This window comes from Grammomys surdaster, unplaced genomic scaffold (genome assembly GCF_004785775.1).
Source record: "Grammomys surdaster isolate TR1022 unplaced genomic scaffold, NIH_TR_1.0 165, whole genome shotgun sequence".
Classification (NCBI taxonomy): Eukaryota; Metazoa; Chordata; class Mammalia; order Rodentia; family Muridae; genus Grammomys; species Grammomys surdaster.
This window is the reverse complement of record NW_021604613.1, coordinates 12048632-12073885: the sequence shown is the minus strand read 5'-3', so window position 1 is coordinate 12073885 and position 25254 is coordinate 12048632. Positions and strand designations below refer to the sequence as shown.

The window sequence follows — 25254 nt, the reverse complement described above, 5'->3', positions numbered from 1 at the left end:
TTCTATGTTCCCTGACCACACTAAGTACTTAAAAGATGACACAACCTGGACTAGAAATCTGCTCATGTCCCAGTGTTATGACAAATGTTAGAGAACAGCAGATTATAAACTCACTGTGCCAGAAGAAATGATACTACACATACTTCAGAAGCTCCACCGCTCTTCCACATGAGCGTCCAGAGAGTGAAGGATTTGATATGACATGCTAATATCACTCAAAGATAGCTAAAATTGTTAAGAACTGTGAGGCCTGTCAATTGACCAACGCAGTTGCCAGTGAGAAGAACCCTGGGACCCAATACTGGGGCACCAAACCAAGAGTGTGTTGAGACACAGACTTCACAGAGGTAAAACCAGAAAAATTTAAATATTTACTGATGTTTATAGGCACCTTTTCAGGTTAGACTGAGGCTTTCCCCACCAAGCATAAAACTATATCCACGCTGACAAAGAAGCTCTTAGAGAACATACTGCCAAGGTATGGGCTTCCTCAGATGACAGGGTCAGACAGTGGACCAGCTTTTGTGGCCCAGATAAGTCAGGGACTAGCCAATGTTCTGGGGATTGATTGTATATATGGACTGCAGAGTTCAGGATGGGTAGAGAAAGTGAACAAAACTCTAAAAGAGACCTTAACTAAATTGACCTAAGGGATTGACAATGACTGACTAACGCTCCTTCCCTTTGCTTAACCTTTTTGACATTATGTTCGGGATTACCGCCCCTCCCCCCATTGTTCTTGACATATAGGCAGAGGCCATCGCTGTATTTAAAGACTCTCAATTGCTAGACAATCTCAAAGGTATCCATCCAATGGGCGCATAAACATATTTGGCCTAAACTTCTCTATAAAATAGGTCCTCCCATCACTCTAAAGGTTATAAGATTACAGCGTGAAATCACAGACCCATTTGCAGTTGAAGACTACCCTGAGCAGGAGGAGAATTCAACCTCAGGTTTCTTTCCTGTTCCCCACTGATGGGGCCCTTATCTAAGCCCCAGGGACACCAGAGGACTGAATGATGACAACCCTGATGCCCTCTAAAAAAAAACCAATAACTTCAGGAAGCCCCATGATTGGACCTTCTAATTACCAGAGAAAGCAGGGAATGAGGGACCAAATCTTTTGGGTTCAGACTTCATCTTAGAGAACCTGACCTAAGGTTAAACTCAATTTAACTAACAGGCCAATGCCTAGCACCAGCTTCCAGGCTACCCCCCAACAAAGCCAGCATCTAACACCAGTTTCCAGGTTATTCCTCATCAAATCTGCACCTCCAGGTTATTAGCCTGTCCCCGACACTTCACTTCCTAACAACCACCAGTCAGGAGGAAAGCAGAAGTTAAGGGTTTGGCTCCCAGAACCAGCCAATTATGTTAAAGGCCATAATGGCCCCCCAATCAGATGTGTGCCAGGTTAGATACCCATTTCTTGCCTTTATAAATGCTTGCCTGAAACTGGACTCAGGACTCCCTCCTGTTCTCCTGTGGTGTAGCCCAAGCTCGAGTTTGAATAAAGAGACACTAATGTGATTACAACATATTTGGCTCCTTGGTGGTCTTTTGGGAGTTCATGAATGTTTCATGGCACAACAGAGGCAGGGTGACCATGTTAGAGACTCAGAGACAGGAGGAAGTGGTGCATAGGGGGAAAAAGTCACAGGGAAGGCTTTCATCCTCCCTAAATGTGCCCAGAACATAGCCAGGCAGTGCAAAGGATACTGGATCTTCTTGGCCTTTGGATCATATCTCGACATCATCACTGTGCAGGCACCACAGCCTCCTCCTCCACAGCCATACTTAGTCCCTGTGAGATGGACTGGAAGGAAAGGAGTCAAGGAAAAGAGATTCATGTTGTGGGCGCTGATAACAAACAGCATGTTTTATTGGTCATAGCTTCCTGCTGGAAAGATTGGTTCAAGTTGCTACTTACATCTGAGCTCACTGATGAAGAAAGACCATTCAAGAACCACACCAGCTTTCTGAAAATTGGGTCCCAGAGAGTTTCTGAACATAGGAATTTCCAGTTCAGTTAGGAAGATGATGAAATGGAGGTCGGGTAGGTAGAGATAGGTAGAGAGCTCACCTCCTGAAGCCATGGGTTCTATCCTCAGCATCCAAAACAGTATTAAGCAATCAAAGAGAAGTAGCAGGAGATGGGTATTCTGATTTATACTTATTATTATTAAGATTTGGGAGACTGAGGAAGGGGGATTACTAAGAGCTTGAGGATGACTTGGGTAACATAGGGAAATCTAGGGTAGCCTGGAATGCACGGGGAGACTCTGTATCACAAGAACAAAACCAAGAAAGGCGATGGTATGGCACTCCTAGTGGGTACAAGGCAGTGTCTACAGTCAAAGCAGAGGCTTCTGCAGGGAACCACGTGTATATTTTTCCTGAATAAGACACACAGACTCACAAGCACCCTGTCAGCACCTCAGGGTGTGCACCCAGATGCAATGTGGAAAAACTCATGAACTTTACAGAACTCAGAACTGTGAGCAATGGAAAATGAATCCATGGACTGTCACTTCTGTGGATGTCATAGAAGGCAGTTTGTGTAAAATTTGGAAAAATTCTCCCAGGATGCTTAATTTTCTCTGGTACAGCAATGCCTTCACTTTCTTATGGAATTAGAAAGCATCAGTTTAAGGGGATACAGCACGGCAGAGGATCATTTGCCTAGCATGTGTGCAGCCTTGGGTTCAACAAATAACAATAATAATCATGACTCTTGAGCCAGTGCTATCAAGATCACTATGTAAGGCACTTGCATATTTTCTCAAAGAGAGAACAAATGATATATGCAAATTCTCTTCTTTAGGTGCTTCCAGGAATCTACCAGAGTTGGCTTGGGACCTTTTCTGGGTGCAGCTTAAAAGGATTTTGGGTGGAACCCATAATTGGCTTGGGTGGAGGTTAGAAATAATTTTCCTCCTGTAAGTTGTTGCCCTTAATGAGGTGCTGCAATCAGAATACTTTCTAGTTTTTGAAATAATTAGCTGAGTTCTTTGAAGCCTTCCCCAGAAGGCTTTGCACACCAGACTCTTCTTAAATTCTGAGTTACAGGAGCTCAGGGCTTACTACAGGTCTCTTGAGGCAGAGAACTGAAGGTGATACAGGTCAGACCTTACTTAAAGTGCTCCACGGGGCAGGGCACAAAAGGCGTAATTTGTTTTTGTTCCAGGAGTCTGGAAAATTTCAAGTAAAGAAATCCAAATGCTATCTGCCTCAAAGATTTCTCCCTGCTGCCAAGATGGACAGTCCTGCAGTGTACTCAGAAGTTGCCTTGGGTTAATGGGCAGACAGCGTGCACAGGGGACATGCCACCAAGGCAGACCTGGTCCTTTAAGGTTCTCATTGCTTGTCTGTTCTTATTTTCTGTCATATCTCTCCATTCTCACCTTCAGCTCTTTACACATGCTAACAAAAACTTTGTTTATTTCTCCCAAACCATGACACTCCGGCCCCCTGTTGTTGATCAGAAAACCCTTGGCTCTAACACTTTAGCATTTTTTTTTTCTGAAAACTTTTACTCAACTCTCATCTGATTTCTCTCCCTCCTCATGTATGCCTGGTCATGCTTTCCTGTGTCTCACAGCATGGCTGTCATTACTTCCTCTGTGTGGCTGGTGTGGCAGTCCCTTTCACTATGATGGGGCTAGAGGCAGTGTTTATCTAGCTTCTGGATACTTAGTGCTTGATAAAATTTGCTATTTCAATGAATATAAACTGTGGTTTTTTATTTGTTTGTTTGTTCATAAGATAGGGAGGCTCTCCTGTGGTTCAGGCTAGCCTCAAATTCACTGTGTAGTTGAGGATGACCTTGAATTTCTGATTCTCCTGCTTCTACCTTCAACATGCTGGGATTCTGATATACACTATCGAATGATGTTTGTGGTGTCAGGGATTGAACCCAGGGGTTCGTGAATGGCAGGTAAATGAATAAGACTTATTTTGAAAATTACAACGCTGTCTGCGATGTGAAGGACAAGTGTTTGGGGATGCTCTGAGAGATGGTTTATCCCAGAGCTAAGATCTCAAAGAGATCTTAACACTTGTTAGCATTCTGCATCCTCTGCCTCAGCATATCTGGGCAGGCCAGTGGGGGATGGGTGTGGTGACACAGTGGGACGCTAAGGCCTCCAAGGCTGGCTCCTGACTGTTCATGGAAGGGCTGGAATAGACAGGAGATGAGTATCTTCATCATGTATCTCAGTCTGGGCCTGATATCTAAGCCAGGACTCAAGACAGCAGAATATCTGGGTTTCTGTGGGGCCTTCCGTTTCTGCAATATACAAGATACAATATAGGGAAAGATTATGGAGTATGAATGTGAACATAGAACCAGAACCTCCGGAGAGACTGTAAGAGTCCCGAGAAAGTGCTCTAGGTTGACATGGTCTCTAGCACAGATAAGCATTTTTTCCTTCCTGTGGCCAATTCATTAGAACCACTTGCTGAGGTTCTAGAACCCTGTTCTAGAACCCTTGACTCTAATCAAAAGTTGCGGCCTAGAACTCCAGGGAGCCTCATTTATATTATTTATATTAGCCACCAACAGCAAAGAGCAGAGAGGATGCTGGGAACCTGGGAGTGAGGTATTTTATCTAGTGTTGGTTCTGGCCATAGTCACCTGGGAATCTGCATTTTCAGCTTATTCTTGATATTGCTCCATTTTAGGAAGTCTAGAGGAAGCATGGTAGGATGCGTGTGGGTTTCAGAGCTGATTCTCAAGGGAAGGCAGAGCTGGGGTTTGCTGATCAGTGGTGAGATCTTGCAGTGGGGCACGGGGAGGTGGTGGGATGGGGATGAGGATTCAGACTGTGTAGACTGTGAGGGGAATGGAGCACTGGGCCAAGGTCGTCATCTCCTCACTGAGAGGGGGCTGTAAAATGATAATGTTAGAAGTCAGGTTGTGTGGCTTAGGTAGTGGGAGGGAGTCTGGGGAGCGGGGAGTTAAACACCAGGGAGAAGCTATTTCTAGAACACTTTTGTCTAGGTAGGACAAGTGAGTGATGAAGTGTTATTTTAGAAGTGTTAATTGGGATGAGAGAGACAGAGGGAGACAGGATAGTATTATCTTGTTCACTGCTGGATTCCTAGTGCCTGTCTACAAAGCTCAGTGTGTATGTGCCCACATGGAGGTCTGAGGCCAACCTCGGTGTCATTCCTCTGGTACAGTCAACAATATTTTTTGATATATTTTTTTCTCGATCTCACTATTCTAAATTAGACAAGTAGGCTTAGCTGGCCAGTCAGTGAGGACCAGGGATCTGATGTCTCTGCCTCCCCAGTGGTCCACACCTGGCTTTTCTATTGCAGGTCTCGGCGTTGAACTCATGTCTTTGTTCTTGCAAGACAATGTATTAGTGATTGCACTGTCTTCCTAGCCCCAGTGAGCACATATTTTTAACTTAAAAAATTATTATAGTCTCATGGGAAGTTACAGAATAGGACAGACAACCCTTTATTTTTTATTACCCAGCTCTCCTCAACTGATGACATCCAGATGATTCTCTCTCTCCCCCCTGCCAAATGTGGAAAAAAAAAGGGACTTTTTTTTTGGCTAACTCAAGAGCTTAGCATTGGTGCTGTATTGGTAGCTAGAGCACAGCACTTACATGCATTTCTGTGCTTGTGTGTGCAGTTCTATGTAAGCTTGTATGGAGATTGTGTAAGCAGGGGCACGAACACCAGTGAGTGCTAATCTCACTGTCACACTCAAATACAAGTTTGCCTAGAGAGTCTAAATAATCACTGGGGAGAATACGGGCTTGGAAGCCATGAAGTTGCCTCTAGAGTAAGCACTCCTAGTCTGGTGCAGGAGTGGGGGTGGGATGAAGGGTTGTTTTTGGCTTTTGTTATTGTTGGTTTTCTTGTTTTGTTTTGCTCAGGTAAAAATGTAATAGACCCTTCTGGTCTGCACCAGTGCCTGGAGCAGTCCTAGGGTGCCAGCTCTGCACCCAATCCCCCAAAACCCAGAGGAGGCTGAACTCCCAGGAGCTCTAACATGCCCAGGATCCTACGATGCTGAAGAAGCAAGGTAGCTGCCAGAAAGACAGGTGAGACATGCTGATGCTGGGACAAAGAAGGATGCTGACCTGTGAGCTTGCTGAGTGCCCTGACAGTGGTGACTGGGAACCTGTATTGGACATCTGTTCCTGACCCACCTTTGCCTACTATAACCCTGATGGGACAAGCTGCCTTGCCTCAAGTTTTTAGACCCTGTGGACCAGAGAATGAAAAAGAGAAGTTATAATGACTCTAGTATTTTTCTTAAATGTAACCAGTTATTTGGACTCAATCATGTACTGGTCTAGAAATCAATCCAATATTGGAAATAATAGTCTTCATTTGGAAGGCTGGTTCTGGACATTTTCAGAGACATATTTGGAAGTTAGCTGCAATTCTCTATGATGTTATGTTTTCAAGAGATAAAGTTGGGACAGGATCTGAATTTCAAACAAGTGTTAGTACATGCATTAAGGCTCTTTTAATTGTCAAGTTAAAATTATGTTTGTTTCTTCTACAGTATTTAATGTAAGTTGCATTGATTGTGCACTTTCTAATTGTGTTAGTGTGTTGAAATCCGGCATGTCAGCTACAGAGCTCTATCAGCTTTTGTTTTATTGTCCTGAGTATCACAGAACCTTGGTCTTCTGAAAAAAGCTTGCAAGTACTGGAAGAAGTGAGTCAGGCTTTAAGCAGAAGCAAGAGGGTAGTGGGATTGATTGTTGCTGGTATAACAGCTTTAATTACATTAATTGCTAGCACCACTGCTTTTGCAATTGCTGTGACACAAGAAGTTAAGACAGCTACTTTTGTTAATCATTGAGCAAACAATGCTACTAATGTGTTGAATATTCAAGAGGATTTAGATAGGCATTTGGAACAACGGATTGATGCTCTTTATCTTATTCAAATTATTGGAAGAAGGTTCAGAGTTTAAGAGTAAGGAGCCATCTTGGGTGTCATGCCAAATGCCATTGGATTTGTGTTAGTTCTAAAATTTACAGTGGTAGTCATTATAATTAGGAAAAACTTTAAAGACACTTGCAGTGTATTTGGCGTAATTCTAACACCTCTCTGGATGTTTTAACTTTGCATAGCGAGCTTATGAATTTAAAGAATACTGCTCTGCTGAGCGTTGATGTGGCAGATACTGCTGATAAAATTACCCATGGCCTGAGGTCAGTATTTCTGTTTTGGTCAAGCTTCAAGAATGGCATATATAGCTTGATCATTTTAGCCCTTTTTGTCTTGGGAATACTTTTATTCCTGCCCATCCTTTTAAAGCTCGTCTTTAACAACATCAACATGTTGGCAGCCACAGTACATGGCTTGAAACTGAAAATGGACCCCCAGACAGAATTATTGAATTAACAGGCTGACAAGCCAAGGAAGGGTAAGATTCTGCACAGAGCCTTACCAACCTGCATTGATTTTGATAATGCATATTCCACAATGGGTATGGAAGGCATTCTTGGCAGAACAACCTGAGACAGGCTCAGTCTTGTTTATGAAATAAAAAAGGGTGAGAGGTGGAGAGCTTTTGAGGTTGCTTGGCAAGAATCTGACATGGGCCAAGGACAAGGAAATGGGCTGCTTGGCAGGAATATGACATTGGCCAAGGATAAGGAAGTGGAACTTCAGGCAGGAATCTGACATTAGGCTAGAACAAAGAAGTAATTTCAGGCAGGAATCTAAGTTTTAGGCTAGAACAAAGAAGTAGGCTTCAGACATAAAAATGACTTTGGATTAGGACAGGGAAGTAGGTTCAGATATTTTGGTCATCCTGATAAGCCCTTAGAAACAGTGATCATGGGAGTGTTTACGGAATTTTGTCTATTGCCTTGCTTGTTCTTTGAATATTTGTGTTTATTGTCTTGCTTATTCTTTGACTATTTGCATCTATTGTATTGCTAGTTCCTCAACCTAGAACTGACCTTAATATATGCATGTAATTAAAATGGTATAAAAGCAAAAGGGAGGAGGGGGGATGGGATAGGGGGTTTCTAGAGAGGGAAAATGGGGGAAGGGGATGGTATCTGAAATGTAAATAAATAAAATGTCCTATAAAAAATACAATAGATAAAACATGAACCCACACATCCTTGTTCTGAACTCCAACTAGACTCCATGAATTGAAGACAGAGTCACTTACCTAGAGGGAATATGGGTGGCTTTTTTTCCATTCTTATAAAAAAGATTTATTTTTTATTATTTTTATTTATGTGTATATATGAATATGTGCTCTCTCTATTCCCTCCCTCCCTTCTTTCCTCCTACTGTCTGTCTGTCTGTCTGTCTGTCTGTCTGTCTGTCTGTGGTGTGTGCTTGGTGAGACCTAAAGAGGGTATGGAGTCTCCTTGGTGCTGGAGCTGTGAATTTCCAGGTGGTCATGGGCTGTCTGATGTGGATATTGTGAACTGAGCTCAGTTCCTCTGTAAGGACAGTAAGTGCTCTCCATCACCGAGCCACCCCTTAGCCCTTCTGATGATTTTTAGCTGTTTGCTTCTCATTACAGTTAAAGGATACGAACTTTCCTGATGTAGAACAGTAGATTCACTTCAGGGTCAGGGGTCTTCTCTATGACCTATATTGTGAAACAAGGAAAGGTGTTGCAGGAAGAGGTCATCATTGGTTACAGCAATCCAATCCTTTGTGTGGAGGACATATTTATAATGTGAGTAACTTTACAGAAATCTCTTAGTGATTCTTGGAACCAAAGGTCTGAAGAAACAGTGAAGTTTTATTTCAATGTCTGAATTTTCTATCATCTTTGACAAGCATTTACCTGGAAAGGACTGGGTAGGAAGAGATACATGGAGAAGAGTTGGATAACTCATAGTCATAGAAAGTTGTAAGCCAGGTGGTGGTGGCGCACGCCTTTAATCCCAGCACTTGGGAGGCAGAGGCAGGCGGATTTCTGAGTTTGAGGCCAGCCTGGTCTACAGAGTGAGTTCCAGGATAGCCAGAGCTACACAGAGAAATCCTGTCTCGAAAAAACAAAAAAAACAACAAAAAAAAAAGAAAGTTGTAGAAATAAGTTAGCCAGAGAAGATGCTCCCAGGACCAGGGCTTTGCTTCTCAGCTCTATATGCATGTGAGGGAAAGCCAGATGGCCCTCATCAGGGCTCCACCCTCACCTGAGCACCAGGTGTTCCTTGGCACAGAGGAAAGGCAGCTTCCCCCAGGCCTCTAGGAACCCAGCCAGCATCTCTGCTGGGGCAACCGGGCAAGATAGGGAAATCAAGTTAGAACATAGCTAACTTGGAAGCGGGATAGGAGGGAACCCAGACAGAGGGCACTGTCCTCCACGCAGCTTTGTACTGAGAATACAGGACCTTCAGCAAGGCAAACGGTACTGATTCCTTCACCCCACCTCTCACATACCCAGCTCTTCTAAAGTTCTCAGAAATTTACCAATGTAGAGATCAGCCCAACACCCAAACTCCAGACTCTGTCTGTCTCTCTCTATCTCTCTCTGTCTCTCTCTGTCTCTGTCTCTCTCTGTCTCTCTCTGTCTCTGTCTCTCTGTCTCTGTCTCTCTCTGTCTCTCTCTCTCTCTGTCTCTCTCTCTCTGTCTCTCTCTCTCTCTGTCTCTCTCTCTCTCTGTCTCTCTCTGTCTCTCCCTCTCCCTCTCTCTCTCTCTTTCTCTCTCTCTCTCTCTGTGTGAGTATGTGTGTGTGTGTGTGTGTGTGTATGCCTAAGAGAAGAGGTACTACAGAGGCAGAGAACCCAAGTCTCATGTTCTTTAACACTCCAGCTGGGAGAACATGGAGATAGTTTACAAGCAGGGAATAAGATAGCGGCAGGGGATGATAATGCCTATTGTCCTTGTCCTGGGATCAAGGCCTGGTGACACTTCAAGGCTTGGATTTCTAGCTATAGCATCCTTCCTGGTAAATACTGTACTTTCAGTCCTCCTGTCCACAGGCCTGCTATTGCCACATGGGTTCATTGCTGTCCTGAGTCATGTCTGTCTCAGGTCCAAAGAGCACAGAGTATGATGGGTTCCAAAAGAAGGGTGATATTTGAAGTGTAGAGGTTAAATTCTGCCAACTACGGATCCAGTGGTGAGCAGCCAGCATCCCCAGCTGTGTGAAAAAGATCTCGGGAACTGTGTGAAAAGCAAATCTCTTCTTACTAAGCACATCAAGAGGGAGCAAGGCCACTCTAATCACCAATGTGAAAGTACACACAGCATGGAGACAACATCAGGACAGTAGCAAAGCATAAGGGGTCAGACTGTAGTAAGCACCTGGTTGCCAGGTATGAGTAGTCAGATATTTTACAGAGAAAAGCACTTGGCATTCCACCAGATGTGGGGAATGCAGTTTCTACTGTACTATGAAAAACCACCAGGCAGGACCTACGGAATAGCCCTGCTATGATCTCAGAGCCTCTCACCAACTCCGGCGAGGAGTCAGATGGAAGGATGCTCATGCTGCATTTTTTGGAGGAAGGACTTGGGAGAATTGAAAGGTGCCTGTGTCCCCATCACTGGGATAAACCCATGAAAGATCAGCTGGAAAGCCAAGCGCTGATGAGGTAACTTTTTTACAGAGGAGCGCCCCAAGACCAGTGCAGAGTCACAAAAACAAACAAACAAACAAACAAACAAACAAAAAACAAAAGGGGTTTGCACCTTATACCACTGTTCTCAAATTCAGAATCCAGATGTGCAGGCACACAAATACCACATCTGTCTCAAGGAGACACCTGCATTTCTAAGTGGATACATGAAAAAGTAGGTGGAAAAGATACATGTTTGAGAGGCACAGAAAAGACAGAGTCGCAACATATGAAACAGAAGCAGCACTTTGGGAAGTCTGTGGGGTGATGGGCCCTAATGGACTCTGCCTCAGTCAAACTGAGCCCCTCGGTCTAAACAAAATAACCAGTCGTGGCTACCACACCATCTTCAGGCTTGTGTAGATTGGCCCCTTTTGACATTTTTATAATTTGTCCTAGAAATAAGTAAGATAAAATGGTCCAAAAGCACCTACACATCAAAGACTGGAGAGTGTGTATGTGAGCATTAAAATATTAAATGACATTAAAGGATAAATCAGCAAAGGCTGTTTCCCCACAGACTCGTCCTCAGCACTGATGTCCTTAGATGGACCTTTAGGTCTTCCAATGTCCTGTGCTCTTTCAGGTGCCCCCAGATTGCTACACCTGGCTTTCCATCTGTTCTTCCTTCCTCTCCTTCCTTCCTCCCTTCCATCTGTCTGTCGGTCTCTGTCACCCATTCAGTATTTACACGTTCACAGTGTTCTAAGAAACGACCTTCTTTGACTATTTGACTGGAAAAATTGCTATGAAATTTTGCCTTTATTAAAGCTTTGTTTTTTTCCATTAAAAAAATCTTAGCAATAACCAAGGTATGGGAAATAAGAACCACGACAAATTACTAAAATAGCTTTTAGGTTTTTCTTTTTTCTTTCTTTCTTTCTTTTTCTTTTTTTTTTGCTAAGTGTCACACACAAGAAAATATGAATTCTGACTATAAAGCTCTTAGAACTTCCCATGCGCTTGTTTTGCTTCTGAAGAAAAAGCTTGAGAACATCTTTTGGCCCAGTCATCTGCAGAGAATGGCTGTCTACTGCCTTTCCTGCCTGGAGAGCTTCTGCTTCCAGGGTGATGGGTTAGGTTGAGGGATTACTATCAACTGAGAGTCATTTGTAGTTGTTTTCTTTGGTGTCCTGTCTCTCTCCTGTTAAAAGGGCATTGGCGAACCGAGGTGGGGCTCATTTCCAACAAACACAGAAGGAAATTCCGCCAGCCGTTCACCGCTGCAGCATGCTGCCCTGTCAGAATTCACGCTGGCCACTACACAGCAAATAACGTGTTCTTTTTCTTACTGTTTCCAGTGAGAGAATGAAAAGCAAGCAGATATCCCACGTTTTCATCTTTGATGCCAAAAATGGACGATCCATATTTGAGTTTGTGTCACTGGTAAAAACTAGAAGACGCGCCTCAATGCAGAACAATAAGCCCTCTGTGAACGGAAAGCCACGTTAGTCATGCCAGAAACTTACCTTTCTTCCATTCACAAAAAAAATCAGCGGGTCAGAGTCGGAAATGGAAGGCATGGTGTCAATGAAGCACAAATTTGAAACAAATGCCCTACTGACAAGTGTATCTGCTCCTCTATCTCAGATAGAGCAGAGCAGTATCTTGGGCACCTACAGTCCCTGGGGAGCCAAAGCCGGCGGCACAGCCCAGCACTGGTGATTTATAGTCAGCCCTGCTTGCCTGGCCCACAAAGGCTTGGCAGCAGCACCTGCTTCTCTTTCTGGCACAAATGAGTCAAGAATCCACGTGGCTTTTTGAAGTCTAAAACTGGTTTCCTCATGTTGAGTTTAGACTCGGGGGCTCATATATCAAAAGTGAGTTTCGAGTTGATGATTAAGATTACACCATAAAAATGAAGCAGCCTGTAAGGCAGGATCTTGCTGTCCACCCTAGCAAGACTGATTCTGTCTCTCGTTTTTCTTGTATAAGTAAATACAAGTAAGCAAAGCGAGATTCTCTCATGAATGTGATGAAAGACCACAAGTGCACGTTTAATCTTTTATTACTTCATTTTATTTTATGTTTGTGGGTATTTTGTATGCATGTCTGTGCTCCGCAGGTGTGGCTGGTATTCAGGGAGGCCAGAGAGGGTATTAGATTTCCTGGAGCTGGAGTTACAGATGGTTGTGAGCAAACATGTGGGTGATGGGAATCCAATCTGGGTCCTCTGGAAGAGCAGCCAGTGTTCTTAACTACTGAGCCACCTCTCCAGCCTCCAACTGTGTCTTTAAAGGTTGATTATAACAACCGGCATGTACGTTGTCTGGTCTTAACCTCTTCTCTACTTACTTGTCTACACCTCCCCAAATTTGAGGATTTAAGAAATCAAATTATTTTAGGATTCTCATGCTCAGCAATACCCTAGGTACAAATTTACTCGAAACCACTAATATTCACAAAGATTTGCTGTGGGCTAGAGGCTGATCTCATGGACTGGGAATTCTGGAGCATCCCAGGAGAGCATCACAGTCACCATCATCACCACTACCATCATCATCACCATCATCATCATCACCATCCACCACCATCATCACCATCACTACCACCACCACCATCCTCCTCACCCTTACTCCCGTTACAGCCACCACCATCATCACCACCACCATTACTTTGAGATATCAAGATCTTAGGTGACTTGCCTGAAGAGCAGGGTTGCCTTGGAGCCTGCAGCTTTAACTTTTTCTGAGATATAATAGAATCCTGGTGGGAAGTGAGGCCCAGGACAGTTGTGCTAATTTCTGAACATCTTGGGGCCACCAAGAGAGGCATCCTGAGGCTGCTTATAGGGAGGGGAGTCCTTTGGATTTGAGCAGTGGGTGATGGGCTGCATTTCAGGATAGTGTGTGCTATTGAGCATGGTGAAAGCAGATGTCCCATTGGGTGTGATGTCAGCTTTTGAAAGAGAGGAGACCCGCTGTAGAGCCCGGCAGCTGACTAACACACAGAGAGACAGACAGACAGACAGACAGAGACACAGATACACACACACACATACACATATGCACACTCGCACACATGCACACTTGCACACACGCACACATGTGCACACACACATGCACATGCATGAGTACACACACATACACACACTGGAGCATGCACACACTCATGCGTGCGCATACACACACACACACACACACACACACACACACGCACACGCTGTGATGTGACACCTGTTGGATATTCAAGGCTACATTGTTTTCCTTTTGTCTTGAGCAGAGCAGAGCAGATGCTCCAATACTGGGGCCAGATTCCAATCCAGCCTTCTGTCACCAGGCTCATAGTTCCAACTACACCCTCTGTATACACCTCTGTCTGCTGCCTCAGTGGTTCCTGGAATCTTCTGCTCAGTGCTCCTTGCCTGTCAGAGATTTGAAACGTAAGAAACGGTGTAACCTCAGGAGCTGGACAGTAGTGTGGAAGATGGGGATGGAGACACAGTTAAGAGGTTTAAATTTAATTTTGAGGTACTGAGGGCTGGACTATGTCTTGTCTGAGCAGTCACAAAGGAGACGCCTACCAAGAGGATGTACGAGAAAAGAGAAAGTATAGTGGCCTCCAAAGAAGATGTGAACTTGGCATGTTATAGCCAAAGAAGCACAGGGTACCTGAGGAGAGCAGGGGTGAGGCATAGATGCAGGGGTGAGGCATAGATGCAGGGGTGAGGCATAGATGCAGGGGTGAGACAGAGATGCAGGGGTGAGGCAGAGATGTAGGGGTGAGACAGAGATGCCGGGGTGAGGCAGAGATGCAGGGGTGAGACAGAGATGAAGGGGTGAGGCAGAGATGCAGGGGTGAGGCAGAGATGCAGGGGTGAGGCAGAGATGCAGGGGTGAGGCAGAGATGCAGGGATGAGGCAGAGATGCAGGGGTGAGGCAGAGATGCAGGGGTGAGGCAGAGATGCAGGGTGAGACTGAGACAGAGATGCAGGGGTGAGACAAAGGTTCAGAACTAGGTGGGAAGGAAAGTCCCAGAAAGTTTCCATGTAGGATATAACATGGTGTGCTTTGAATTCAGCCATTCTTGGGCTGGGGCTAGGGCTCAATTCATAGAGTCCTTTCCTGGGATGCATGAAGTATAGAGTTTGGTCTCCTACCACTCTGTAAACTGGGTGTGGTGGCAAACTCCTGTAATCCCAGCACTCAGGAGGTGGAGGCAAGAAAATCAGGAGTTCAAGGTCAATCTCTACTACATGGTGAATTCAAGGTTAGCTGGGAGACTGGAGAAACAGCCTTAAAAAGTGAAGCTGGGGAATAGACTTAGAGATCAATCATGCTTGTTATGCTTTTAGAAGACCCAACTGTGGGCCCTACATGAGGAGGCTCCCAGCCACTTTTAACTCTAGGGGAGCACCAGGAGATCTGGTGTTTTCTTCTGGTCTCTGTGGGCGCCACACATACGTGACACACATATGACACATACATGCCACATATATGACACACAGAGACATATTCATACACATAAATACAATCAATTTCAAAACAAAAATTCTTATTATTCTATTGTATAGAGGAAGAATTCTGAAGCCATTTCTGTACACCCCAGCATAGAGGTTACGATAATTTAGATAGGGTGCAAAGTGGTAAACAGAGATAAGGACAAAGAGAAGAGTATAGCTTTTGTATGAAATTTGGGGACATATCCAACTGGATCAGTGACAGATTAGATAAGAATGGGGTAAACAGTAGACAAGAGGACCGAGTCAAGCAGTAACAATGGCTGAGGCGAGAAGCTGAGAGTAGGGTGACAGCACTGGGTTTAGGAAAAGGAATCAAAACCGTTTCTTGGATCTAGACAGTTTAAGTTGGCTTTCTGAGTTCTAAGAGTGCATGCCAGTGGAATACAGGTATCTAGACAACAAGAGTCTCTGGACCTGGACCAGAGATGCAGACTTAATTCATCACCAGCTTATCAATGGTATTAGCACAAACTCCTTGGGGATGATAATCTACTAAGAAAAAGCCCCATTTGCATTGTGGCAAGAGAACACTGTAGATAGCTAAGCATGCTTCCTGAAACTGCCTTGCCTACCCTGTGAGGTCAGGAGGGTCTGTTGCCCATCCTGCTTCCAGAGGAGGCTCAGGACAGACAGGCTCAGGCCAAATAAGTAAGCCTTTGATGCCTCTGGCAGTGACATCAGGACCAGTCAGGCTCTCTGGACAGAGTGCTTCAGGCAGACATTCTCAGGACTGTTGGGTAATTTTTGTTCTGCTGGTTTTCCCTCCAGGTGTGTGGAACTGGGGCTCTGCACACAGCAGAACAGGTGGAGCATGAGATGGAACTTGTGTGTGTGAGAGGGAGAGAGAGAGAGAAAGAGAGAGAGGGGGGAGAGGGAGAGGAGGGAAGGACTGGGGGGAGAGGAGGAGAGAGGAGGGGAAACCGTGTTTGGGTTGGGATGTAAAGTAAATAAATAAATAAATTAAAACCATGTCAGGACAATGCATCCCCCTTTTATCTGATGAGTTTTCTAAACCAGAGGCTTTGAGGTTGGAAACTCCCAGTCACTGGCTGGATTGGCTCAATTTGCCACTGCCGGAGTACAGCTCATAAGAGGACACAGCACATGACCCTGCTGAGATGTGTGGATAATTTCAAAGTCAAGCATTCTCAATGCTTGTTTCAAGCAGGTGGCATAGTGGTGCTTCCATGATGGTCAGCAACGTGTACATCTAGGGCACTAGCTGCTCTGCAAGACTCTGTCACGCAGCGCCCTGCCCGAGCCCTGGGCTCTTAGTTCAAGGTCGTAACAACAGTGGCTCATTCCTGTCATACGAAACCTGCAACTACAGCTTGAACTTGGAGGTTCTTGAGGTCCTCTACTGCTAGTGTAGCCGAGTCTTGTTTTCTGTCCTGATGGGAAAGTTACCCTCACTGTGAAGACAGTTTGGTAGCCTGGAGACCTCAGCCTAGGCCCGCCAACCAGAGTCTGAAATCAGCACCTGTCCAAACATTTAACATTTGTCCATATGTGACAGTGTAGGAGGAAACATGGCTATGACACAGGCTTCTTGAGGCAACTGTCAGAGGTATTGGTTTCCTTTAAACAATACTCTCATAGCTTTCAGACATACCTTACAATATGTAATGGATTTGGGGCTTTCTCAGTTCTAGTTCATCTGTAAGAATGGAACCTTCAGTTCCACAACTGACTGGTTGGGGAATTCTCTCATCCCCCTGCCAGGCATCACCTACCTGCAGAGCAGAGTGGTTCTCATATGGAGAGCTGGGCAGAATGGTAAGATCTAGTTACTCCTGGGTGTGTGCGCAGGGTGGATGCTCATAGTCTTCCGCTAGCTCACCTACGGTTGTGCCTCTGTCAGCTCCTCACACCTCCCGGCATAGCAAAGGTTGTTTCTTACTGTACTGTGCAGCAAACGATTCTCTCTGGATCTCCCTGCCTTCTCCCTCCTCTCCTCTCTCTGACTGAGTTTAACTAGAGTTAGTTACAGGAGCATGAATGAGGGGCTACATTACAGAAGCATAGGCAATTACCAGTGGCTACACGATTGAAGAAAATCACCATCCTCAGAAACCATCAACTGTCTATAGACCCTGAGGGAAGGACCAGGCCTTGGGAACTCCAGGCTCTCCATGATGGAAGGTTGACGGCCCAATCTTCTGTGCAGGTTATCAGAGCAACTATGGTGCTTCTCAGTGAGAAAGCCAGGCCTGCACTTTCTCTAGCTCTTTCATTCTTCCCACCATGTTTTAAACCTTCCCTGGTGTTTTAAACCTTGGAGGGCATGATGGAGGCCTCTCATTCAAGGCTGAGTATTCAACAGTGACTTTCTTTCAGCTCTTGACCAGTTATGAATTTCTGTGGTAGGAACAGGCTCTTCTTTTAAAGTCTAAGAGTTTGCGGTTGTGACAGGGCAGACTAAGGGGCTGCTCATGTCCTCAGCCACTCTCCTGTTGTCACGAAAGGGTCTATGACAAGGTCCATGACAGGGAGGTCATTGGTCCTCCTGGATTGCTGACTACAACTTTCTTTGTGGGAGCAATCTGGGGCATGAGTGAAGAGGAACCTCAAGAAAACTGGAGAGTCAAGGTACGATGGATTGGTGAGACTTTGAGAACGGGCAACTGCAGGGATGGGACTTAGGAGGAAGCAGGTGGGGTTAGGAGTTTTACCATGAACAGTACTGTGATAGTTTGTATATGCTTGGCTAGGGAGTGGCACTATTAGAAAGTGTGGTCTTGTTGGAGTGGGTCTGTCATTGTGGGTGTGGCCTTAAGACCCCTCACCCTAGCTGCCTGGAAGCCAGTCTTCTACTAGCTGCTTTCAGATGAAGATGTAGAACTCTCAGCTCCTCCTGCACGATGCCTGCCTGGATGTTACCATGTTCCCACCTTGATGATAATGGAATGAATCTCTGAACCTGTAAGCCAGCCCTAATTAAATGTTGTCCTTTATAAAACTTGCCTTGGTCATGGTGTCTGTTCCCAGCAGTAAAACCCTAACTAAGACGAACACCTTAGATCTCAGTGAGTGTTCTTCAAGGGATGTAGAAACTGGAAAACACAGTGACATTATTTTTGGGTTTCCAGACTATTTTCTGGAATAATTCCATAACCAAACTGGAATGAACAAGAATCTGTAGGTTTGTGAATCTGACCGGAGACTAGGATACTTCCTGAGGCTCCAGAGTGCTGGTTTGAGGGCCACTTGTGTGTTTTCATAAGAGGATTTCACCAGCAGTTGAGCCCCCCCTTCTCTCCAGGTTCCTCCCACCCTTCTCTCCAGGTCCCCACAATTCTGTTTCTCTTAGTCTTCCACAGCAATGACATGCTCACTTTTAGGGTCCATGAAAATAATTTCTGATCTTTTAATGTCACCAAGACATAGACTTTCTTGGATTTACTTTGTAACCAGAGGAGCCACAAGATAGAATTTTTAGTTTTTTTTTTCCTTTGTGAGGGTTGGGGGTCAGGGATTAGGGGTCCATAAAACCAAAAGTGCTGAGAGTCTAAGAGGGACCCCAGCACACACCACCATCTTCTGCCATCTTGCCTTCTAATTAGGCCAAATCCTGCTCCTCACTCAAGTGCAGAACCATTCATAATTAGGATAGGTTTAACTCAGTGGTGAAATCTTTGCAGTGTTTCTTATCCACAGACTTAAACCCAAATCCTCAGCTTCGGATGAGGTAAAACTGCCACACTAATTTGTAATCTGCCCAATGTATTTCCCAACAGTCCCGACTTCGAGAGCTCCCCTCCCCCACCCTCCACGAGTCGGTTAGTAATTTCGAGATCACATCTCCAGGTTATTTCGTGAGGCTTGGCCCTTTATTCTTCCCATAAACATTACCTTCTCAAAGGCTACCTCTCTGACTGCCGGAGCTGAAGGTCCCCTGCCATTGTCCTCACTGACCACCTTCATTTTTTCCTTCTTAGCTTGCAGTGACATTCGTATGAATTCTTAGACAATGTCCAGGCAGGGTCTACCTCTGCATGATTCATACACATCTCCAGTAACAAAACAATAGCTTAATTATGACTATAGAGATAACCCACTTATGATTTTATAAATTGAATATCTTTAGAAACGAATAACTGAGTCTATAGTAAAATGAGATCTTTATGGTAAAGATTTTAATGTGTTTGCTGTTAGTTTCTTTTTCTTCCTTACTGGTGCCTCTTCCATATAGCCAATATGGACCCATGTCTCTGACCCATTTTCCTCAGGGAAATCTATCACTGGTATCAGCTTTTGCCTATATTCTCTCTGGCTGAGGAGTCTTGACACACGGGATTCCCAGCCATTTTCTACTATTGTTTCCTACTATTGTTTTCCAATTTGTTTTGTGCATTTCTGGATAACTGCTTTAACTTAACCAGAGGTCTGTGGGATACTTGGCTGAGTTAACCCAAGCACCCCGTACTATACTCTGCAGGTTTGTATCCCTGTGAACATAAGGATGCCTAAACATCAGTAAGAGGTCATTTTCACCATGTGCGTGTGTGCCAGGCACTGTCTAGGCACCAGCCCATTTAAATCTCAAAAAAAAAAAATGTTGGTGAGGTAAGTACTAATATTGTCCTCTTCTACAGATCAGGTAAATGGAGGCACAGAGAGTTTAAGTAACTTGACTAAAGTAATACTCTAGTCATGGAGGCAGGAGTAAAACCTTAGCAACCTGGCTGCAGGGAATCACTATGTAGCAGGGCCTTGGGCTTGATGAGTGCCTTGATATTGGAAAACTTTAGTTTCCAATGTCTCCATGAAGGAAAGGTCCAGCAAGTGGGTCAGCCCCATCTTCTACTCTCTCCCATCAGTGTGATACTGTAAGTAGGTACATGGTGGATACACGAGGGTTTCTTCTGGCTAGACAGTGGTTGCTACCATGGCCACTCAGTCATTTCCAAGCAGGAACAGACGGTTGCTGCTCAGGAAGGCAGGTGCACACAGGTGGGCTTAGTTAAGGTGTTTAGAGGTTGGTGACTCTTCACATTTCTCACACAATGCCACAGTGGCCATCATGGGAACTCAATGTGACTGAATTAAGTTGTTCAGGTGAGGCACCTGGTGCTTTTCATGTTGAAATCTATTCCTCCAGTTTAAGGAATGATATAGAGGTAATTAAATTTAACCAAGAATCTGAAGAGTCATGGGATGGGATGGCACAGAAAGTGATGAGCCATGCTTAAGTCTAGCACTTAAAGCAGCAGAACAGACAGAGGAGAAAGGCATTTCTCAGTCCTCACAACAAAGATACAGTGGGCCCCTCCCAGGCTCCCACGCCTTTCTGTGGCTCTGTGCCCTTCCCTCCCTGCATCTCCTGGTCTCTCAACACTGCTGCACTCTCGTGCCCTCTGTACAACCCTGCTGCCAGAGCCTGTGACTCAGTCCTCTGCTCTGTACAGCCCATGGGTCCCTTTGCTTCTTCTTCATTTGTGTCTTACCTTCATTACTTTCCTTTACTCTTTCTGGTTGTATCTTCACTCTTCTGGGTCTTCTTCCTCCTCCTCTTCTTCCTCTTCTTCCCCTTCCCCCTCCCCTTCCCCTTCTTCTTCCTCTCCACCCTAGTTTGTTCTTTATTTTATTTTCCCTTTTAAAATGATTCTTTGTGACTACAATATAATGCACTAGAACTTAATGGAAAACAAACAAACAAGACGTATAGCCACAGAAATGTTTTAGAATAAAATTTCTACATATTTAGATTCAAATAAGGAATGAAAACAGAACATAAAGTTATAGAGAAATAAACGACACAGTTATGTTTGATGGTACATGCCTGTAATTCTAGCCCTCAGGAAGCTAAGAAAGAGTGATTTTGAGTTCAAGGCTAGTTTGGGCTAAATAGTTAAGTTCCTGTGTCAAAAACCAAACCAACCAAACAAAAATAAGACAACAAAAAACCTGTTTCTGAAATCCGTAAGATTCAACTACTACCATATTCTGAGTGAATTAAATAGTTTTTAAAATTAATTTTTATTTATTTTTATTTATATATGAGTCTTTTTTCTGCATGTATATATTTGTGCCCCCAGAGTCCAGAAGAAGGTGCTAGATCCACTGGAATGGGAGTTACAGATTAGAATGGAATGGAGTAACCACCATTTGGGTGTTGAAAACCAAATCTGGGTTCTCTGCCAGAGCAGACAGTAATCTTAACCACTGAACCATTTCTCTGGCCCCTGAAATATAACAACTTTAAATATTTTTTATTAAACCCCAATGATTTAAAAAAAAGAAAAGAAAATTAACCATCCATGTCAAAAGGAAGAGAAAAAAACATATCAAGAGAGTAATCAGGAATTTATATATTCTTGAAGACAAAGCAAAAACTATTCAGAAAATAATAAAGCTAAAACATCAATTAACAAAGTCAGTATTTTCTTTGTGCATCTAAGTGTATAAATACCTAATAATTCTGATTAAGAAGTGAGAAAATTCAAATGATGATAGGAGTAAGAACTATTACTGTGCTGTGTGCAAATCGACTGCCTTTTTACTCGACCCTCACACTGGCTGCCCCCAAGTTGGAGACAGTGTCTGTAGGAAGCAGAGGTATCCCAAAATGGAAAGAAGAGACGAGTGGGAGCTCAGATCGGAGTTACTGGGTTGGACTTAAGGCAACGCCACATGCAAAATCAGCTCCTTCGACGTCTCAGCCACTAAAGCTTTCATACAAATAAAAACTACAGAGTATTATGCACACGGTAGAATATTTTAGACTGGACAACTTTGAATATGCTGTGAATATCAAAATATTAAGTGCTTATGCCTTCCGGACTTGACTGACAGGCACAGTGGCTGCAGTGAGCTGGCTGCTTTCACCTCAGCGCAGATTTGTTTGGGGAAGCCAGGCACCACTGCTGCTTTGACATTCTAAAGCTGCTGCCTCAGTTTTCCTAAATTGCCCTCCCATGGGTCATCTTAGAGGCCACTCTGCCATATGTAGCATCTCAGTGAATCTTTGGAAACAGAGTCTTAGAAAAAAAAAAAACAACAAGGGACTTTCCAGCAAATGTGTGCATTAAAACAAGCAAGCGAAGCCTCATTTCATAGTTGGGTGCAGACTGTCAACTCCTAAACTGTACATCTAATCTAGAATGATAAATAAAACCAAATCAGTTTACATACAGCGTCATAATGTTGGAACCTCACAAACTATAGGTAAATAATCACAGAATGCTGTTCACTTCTCTGTTGTATTTATTTTTTTCAGAATAGGAACATATAGTCGAGAATAGATAGTCACTTTCTCTGTAGACTCAGCACAGAAATTCTTCACACAGTGGAAAATTCCACTTAGTATACTGAATTAAACATGATCTTTGGCTGAGGTTTCATAAACATCATTGCCTATAGTGCATGTGATTAAAGATTACAAGATTTTATATATGTGAAAATTTAAGAATTGCCTCTAATTTTCTATGTATTTTAGATAAAGATGTTTGTTTATACTAGCGACTTGTTGAAACTTTAAGTCCATCCGAATATCTGCTATTGTACTCGAACCCCAAGCATTAGGCAACTGGGATGGACCACGGCTTACAGCACTTAGAATCTGTTTGCGGAACCTAAAAAGACAGTTGAAAGACAAACAAACAAAAACAGGTGAGAGAATTCAGATTGAAAACAAAAGAGAAAAAACTCTAAAGTAACTCATGTAACTAATGGATGGCAAAATCGGCAAAAATAGTTTCTTTTTCAGAAAAACATGTAACTTATTTATTCATCACATTCATTTGCTTAATTGGCATAGATTTTCTCTTTCCCAACAGGATTTAAGTAAGTTTAGATCAATAAAAAATATCTAATTCCTTGACTTGGAAAGTGAGGGGGATTTGATCAGGAAGCTGATTTTCAAGACTGTAAAACACACGGATTTGCTATAGAGCTCATTCAGTGATGGGGTTAGGAACTCTAGCAAAGCATTCAGGCATGGTGCTAGCCAGGCAAGCATTCAGGCACTGTGCTAGCCAGGCAAGCATTCAGGCACTGTGCTAGCCAGGCAAGCATTCAGGCACAGTGCTAGCCAGGCAAGCATTCAGGCATGATGCTAGCCAGGCAAGCATTCAGGCATGGTGCTAGCCAGGCCCTGGGCCTCCCCAATGCATCTGCTCACCTGCTCCTAGGTTCAGCCTGCCTGCCCTGTAAAAGGACACCTTGAAGGCAGCACAGTCCTTTCTCAGTAGCAAATACTCTGTCCTCACCCGGGAGACCTACTGCTGGTGATACAGTCCTCAGGGAACTCTGTTACCCTTTCTTAAAGATAACATAGTTTCATCCACGAGTTTGGAAGGGCAGGTCTTTGAGTCAGTGGAACCTACCTGCGCAGAGCAGGCACTACTTAGATATAAGTTGGTGCAAAGCCAACCCCACAGTTGTTTGTAACTGTTATGTTAAAACACAAATTTCTATGAGATTTACCCAGGATCACGCCGTGTTGACCCATCCGTGTCTCTCACCCTCCAGGTGGGTGTAAAGTGAGTGAAATCGTTTTGGGTGGGTCCTTATTTTCCTCTCCCCCTAATCCCTCTCCCTCTCCCCTCTCCTTTCCTATTCTTTTTCTCTTTTCCTTTGACAAGGGCTTGTCATTTAGCTCAAGATGGCCTGGGCCTCATTATGCAGTTTAAATTGGCCTTTAACTCATGACCATCACCTTGCCTCAGTCTCCTGAGTGTTGGGTATAAACACTTCTTGTGACTTTCCCTGCCCACAAAGGCCAGCAGCCCCATCTGTGCTGTAATGTTGTAGAAAGGAGCATGGGGTCCGGGATGGAAAGAGAGAGGACTTCCTATTTCCACTCAGCCCTGGCACTGCTGGATTTTGCTGGGGGGTAGGGGGTGGGGGGGTCAGGGGAGGGCATGGTAATAAAGCTCTTGGGGGGTCTGGAGCACCTGCATCTGTGAGGGTGTATGAGGGTGTGGTTCTCAGGCCGGCAGGTGTGTTGTGTTTGGGAAGGTTGTTGGCTCCCTGGAGGTGTGCTGAAATCCAGTGTGCACAGGATATGGGGACCTCCGTGTCACAGTACTGAGCCTGCCATTCCTCACCCCTCCCTCAGATCCACCTGCCCATCTGGTGTCCCCATCAAAGCCATCTGGCTTCTTCCTCTCTCTCCTTCCCTTTTCTTGTCTCTGCTTTCTGCCCTCAGGTAAATGATGGGCTTTTAAGATTCTAATTACTACTTTGTACTAATGAATGACTCACAAATCTCTCTGGAATTCTGCCCTCTTGTCAATTCTGGGCTAGTTGCTTGTTGGCAAAATTCTTTGGCTGACTGACTACCCTGCTGCAAGTCTTAAAGTGAATTTGCCACTCTCCTTGGAAGGATTTTCCCTGCTGCCTATTGATGAGAGACAGCACTGTCGGTCCTCCACTCACCCCAGGTAGACTGGCCTGGATTCTCTGCCATCTTTCCTTCACTGAATGACAGGGATTGAATGACTCCTTTCCTTCAAATGCCCTTAGCTTTGTCATGCTCAAGACTGTCACCTCTTGACTGTAGCTATAGTTACAGCTCCCAGCCGATCTTTCTCGGGCTAACTCATGCTATAGCATCTATTAGGCTGCTTACTTGAGCATCTCATTCTCACGGTCACATGACCTTCAAAGGTCTGCCTGCTCTCAGGATAGAACCCAATTCACATTTATGATTCTCTGTTCTAGCTCAGGCTTCCGTCCCAGTTAACACTCCAGATTTCCCTCTGCTCGGTCTCCCCCCCAGGAAACCCACACCATCTGGGCTCTGAGACATTCCTGATGCTTTTCTCCTGTGCTCTGTATTTGCTTTAATTTTCCATCTACCTGGAGTTCCTGTTCCTTCTGCCTGTTTGCCTGGCACTCATCCATTAGCTAGATGTTATCTCTGTCACCTGTAGGCCTCCCCTGTGCCATGTCTGGTCTGGCACTGTCCCCTTGATCCACTCTCATGTTAAACATATATCATTACATTCTAAGTCTCATGAGGTGGAGTCTTTGCTATAGACTTGTTTTTGTCAATGTCTGGTCATAATTGTTAAATAAAACGTGTATCTCACTGTGCCCTGTTCTCTCTTGACTCCTGAAGAGGAATGAGCCTAATGGCTTAAATATGCATACACACACATACACACATACCACACACACACACACACACATACCACACACATACCACACACATACACACACACACATACACATACACACACACACATACACACACACATACA

The 25254-nt window shown here is 44.4% G+C and overlaps 2 protein-coding genes across 2 annotated transcripts in view; both read right to left on the bottom strand.

Moving 5' to 3' along the window:
• LOC114619795 (aldehyde oxidase 4) overlaps nt 1-12107 on the bottom strand; it is a 70280-nt gene extending 58173 nt beyond the window's left edge. Inside the window, exons 1-3 of the mRNA XM_028765719.1 lie at nt 12054-12107; nt 8545-8602; nt 1723-1819 (exon numbers count right to left, since the gene is read on the bottom strand). Coding sequence (XP_028621552.1) covers nt 1723-1819; nt 8545-8602; nt 12054-12107 — 209 coding nt within the window. The remainder of the gene's footprint in view (nt 1-1722; nt 1820-8544; nt 8603-12053) is intronic.
• Nucleotides 12108-22234: 10127 nt separating this feature from the next.
• The window catches only part of LOC114619740 (aldehyde oxidase 3), an 81773-nt gene continuing 78753 nt past the window's right edge, over nt 22235-25254 (bottom strand). Inside the window, exon 35 of the mRNA XM_028765649.1 lies at nt 22235-22620. Coding sequence (XP_028621482.1) covers nt 22567-22620 — 54 coding nt within the window. The 3' untranslated portion in view covers nt 22235-22566. The remainder of the gene's footprint in view (nt 22621-25254) is intronic.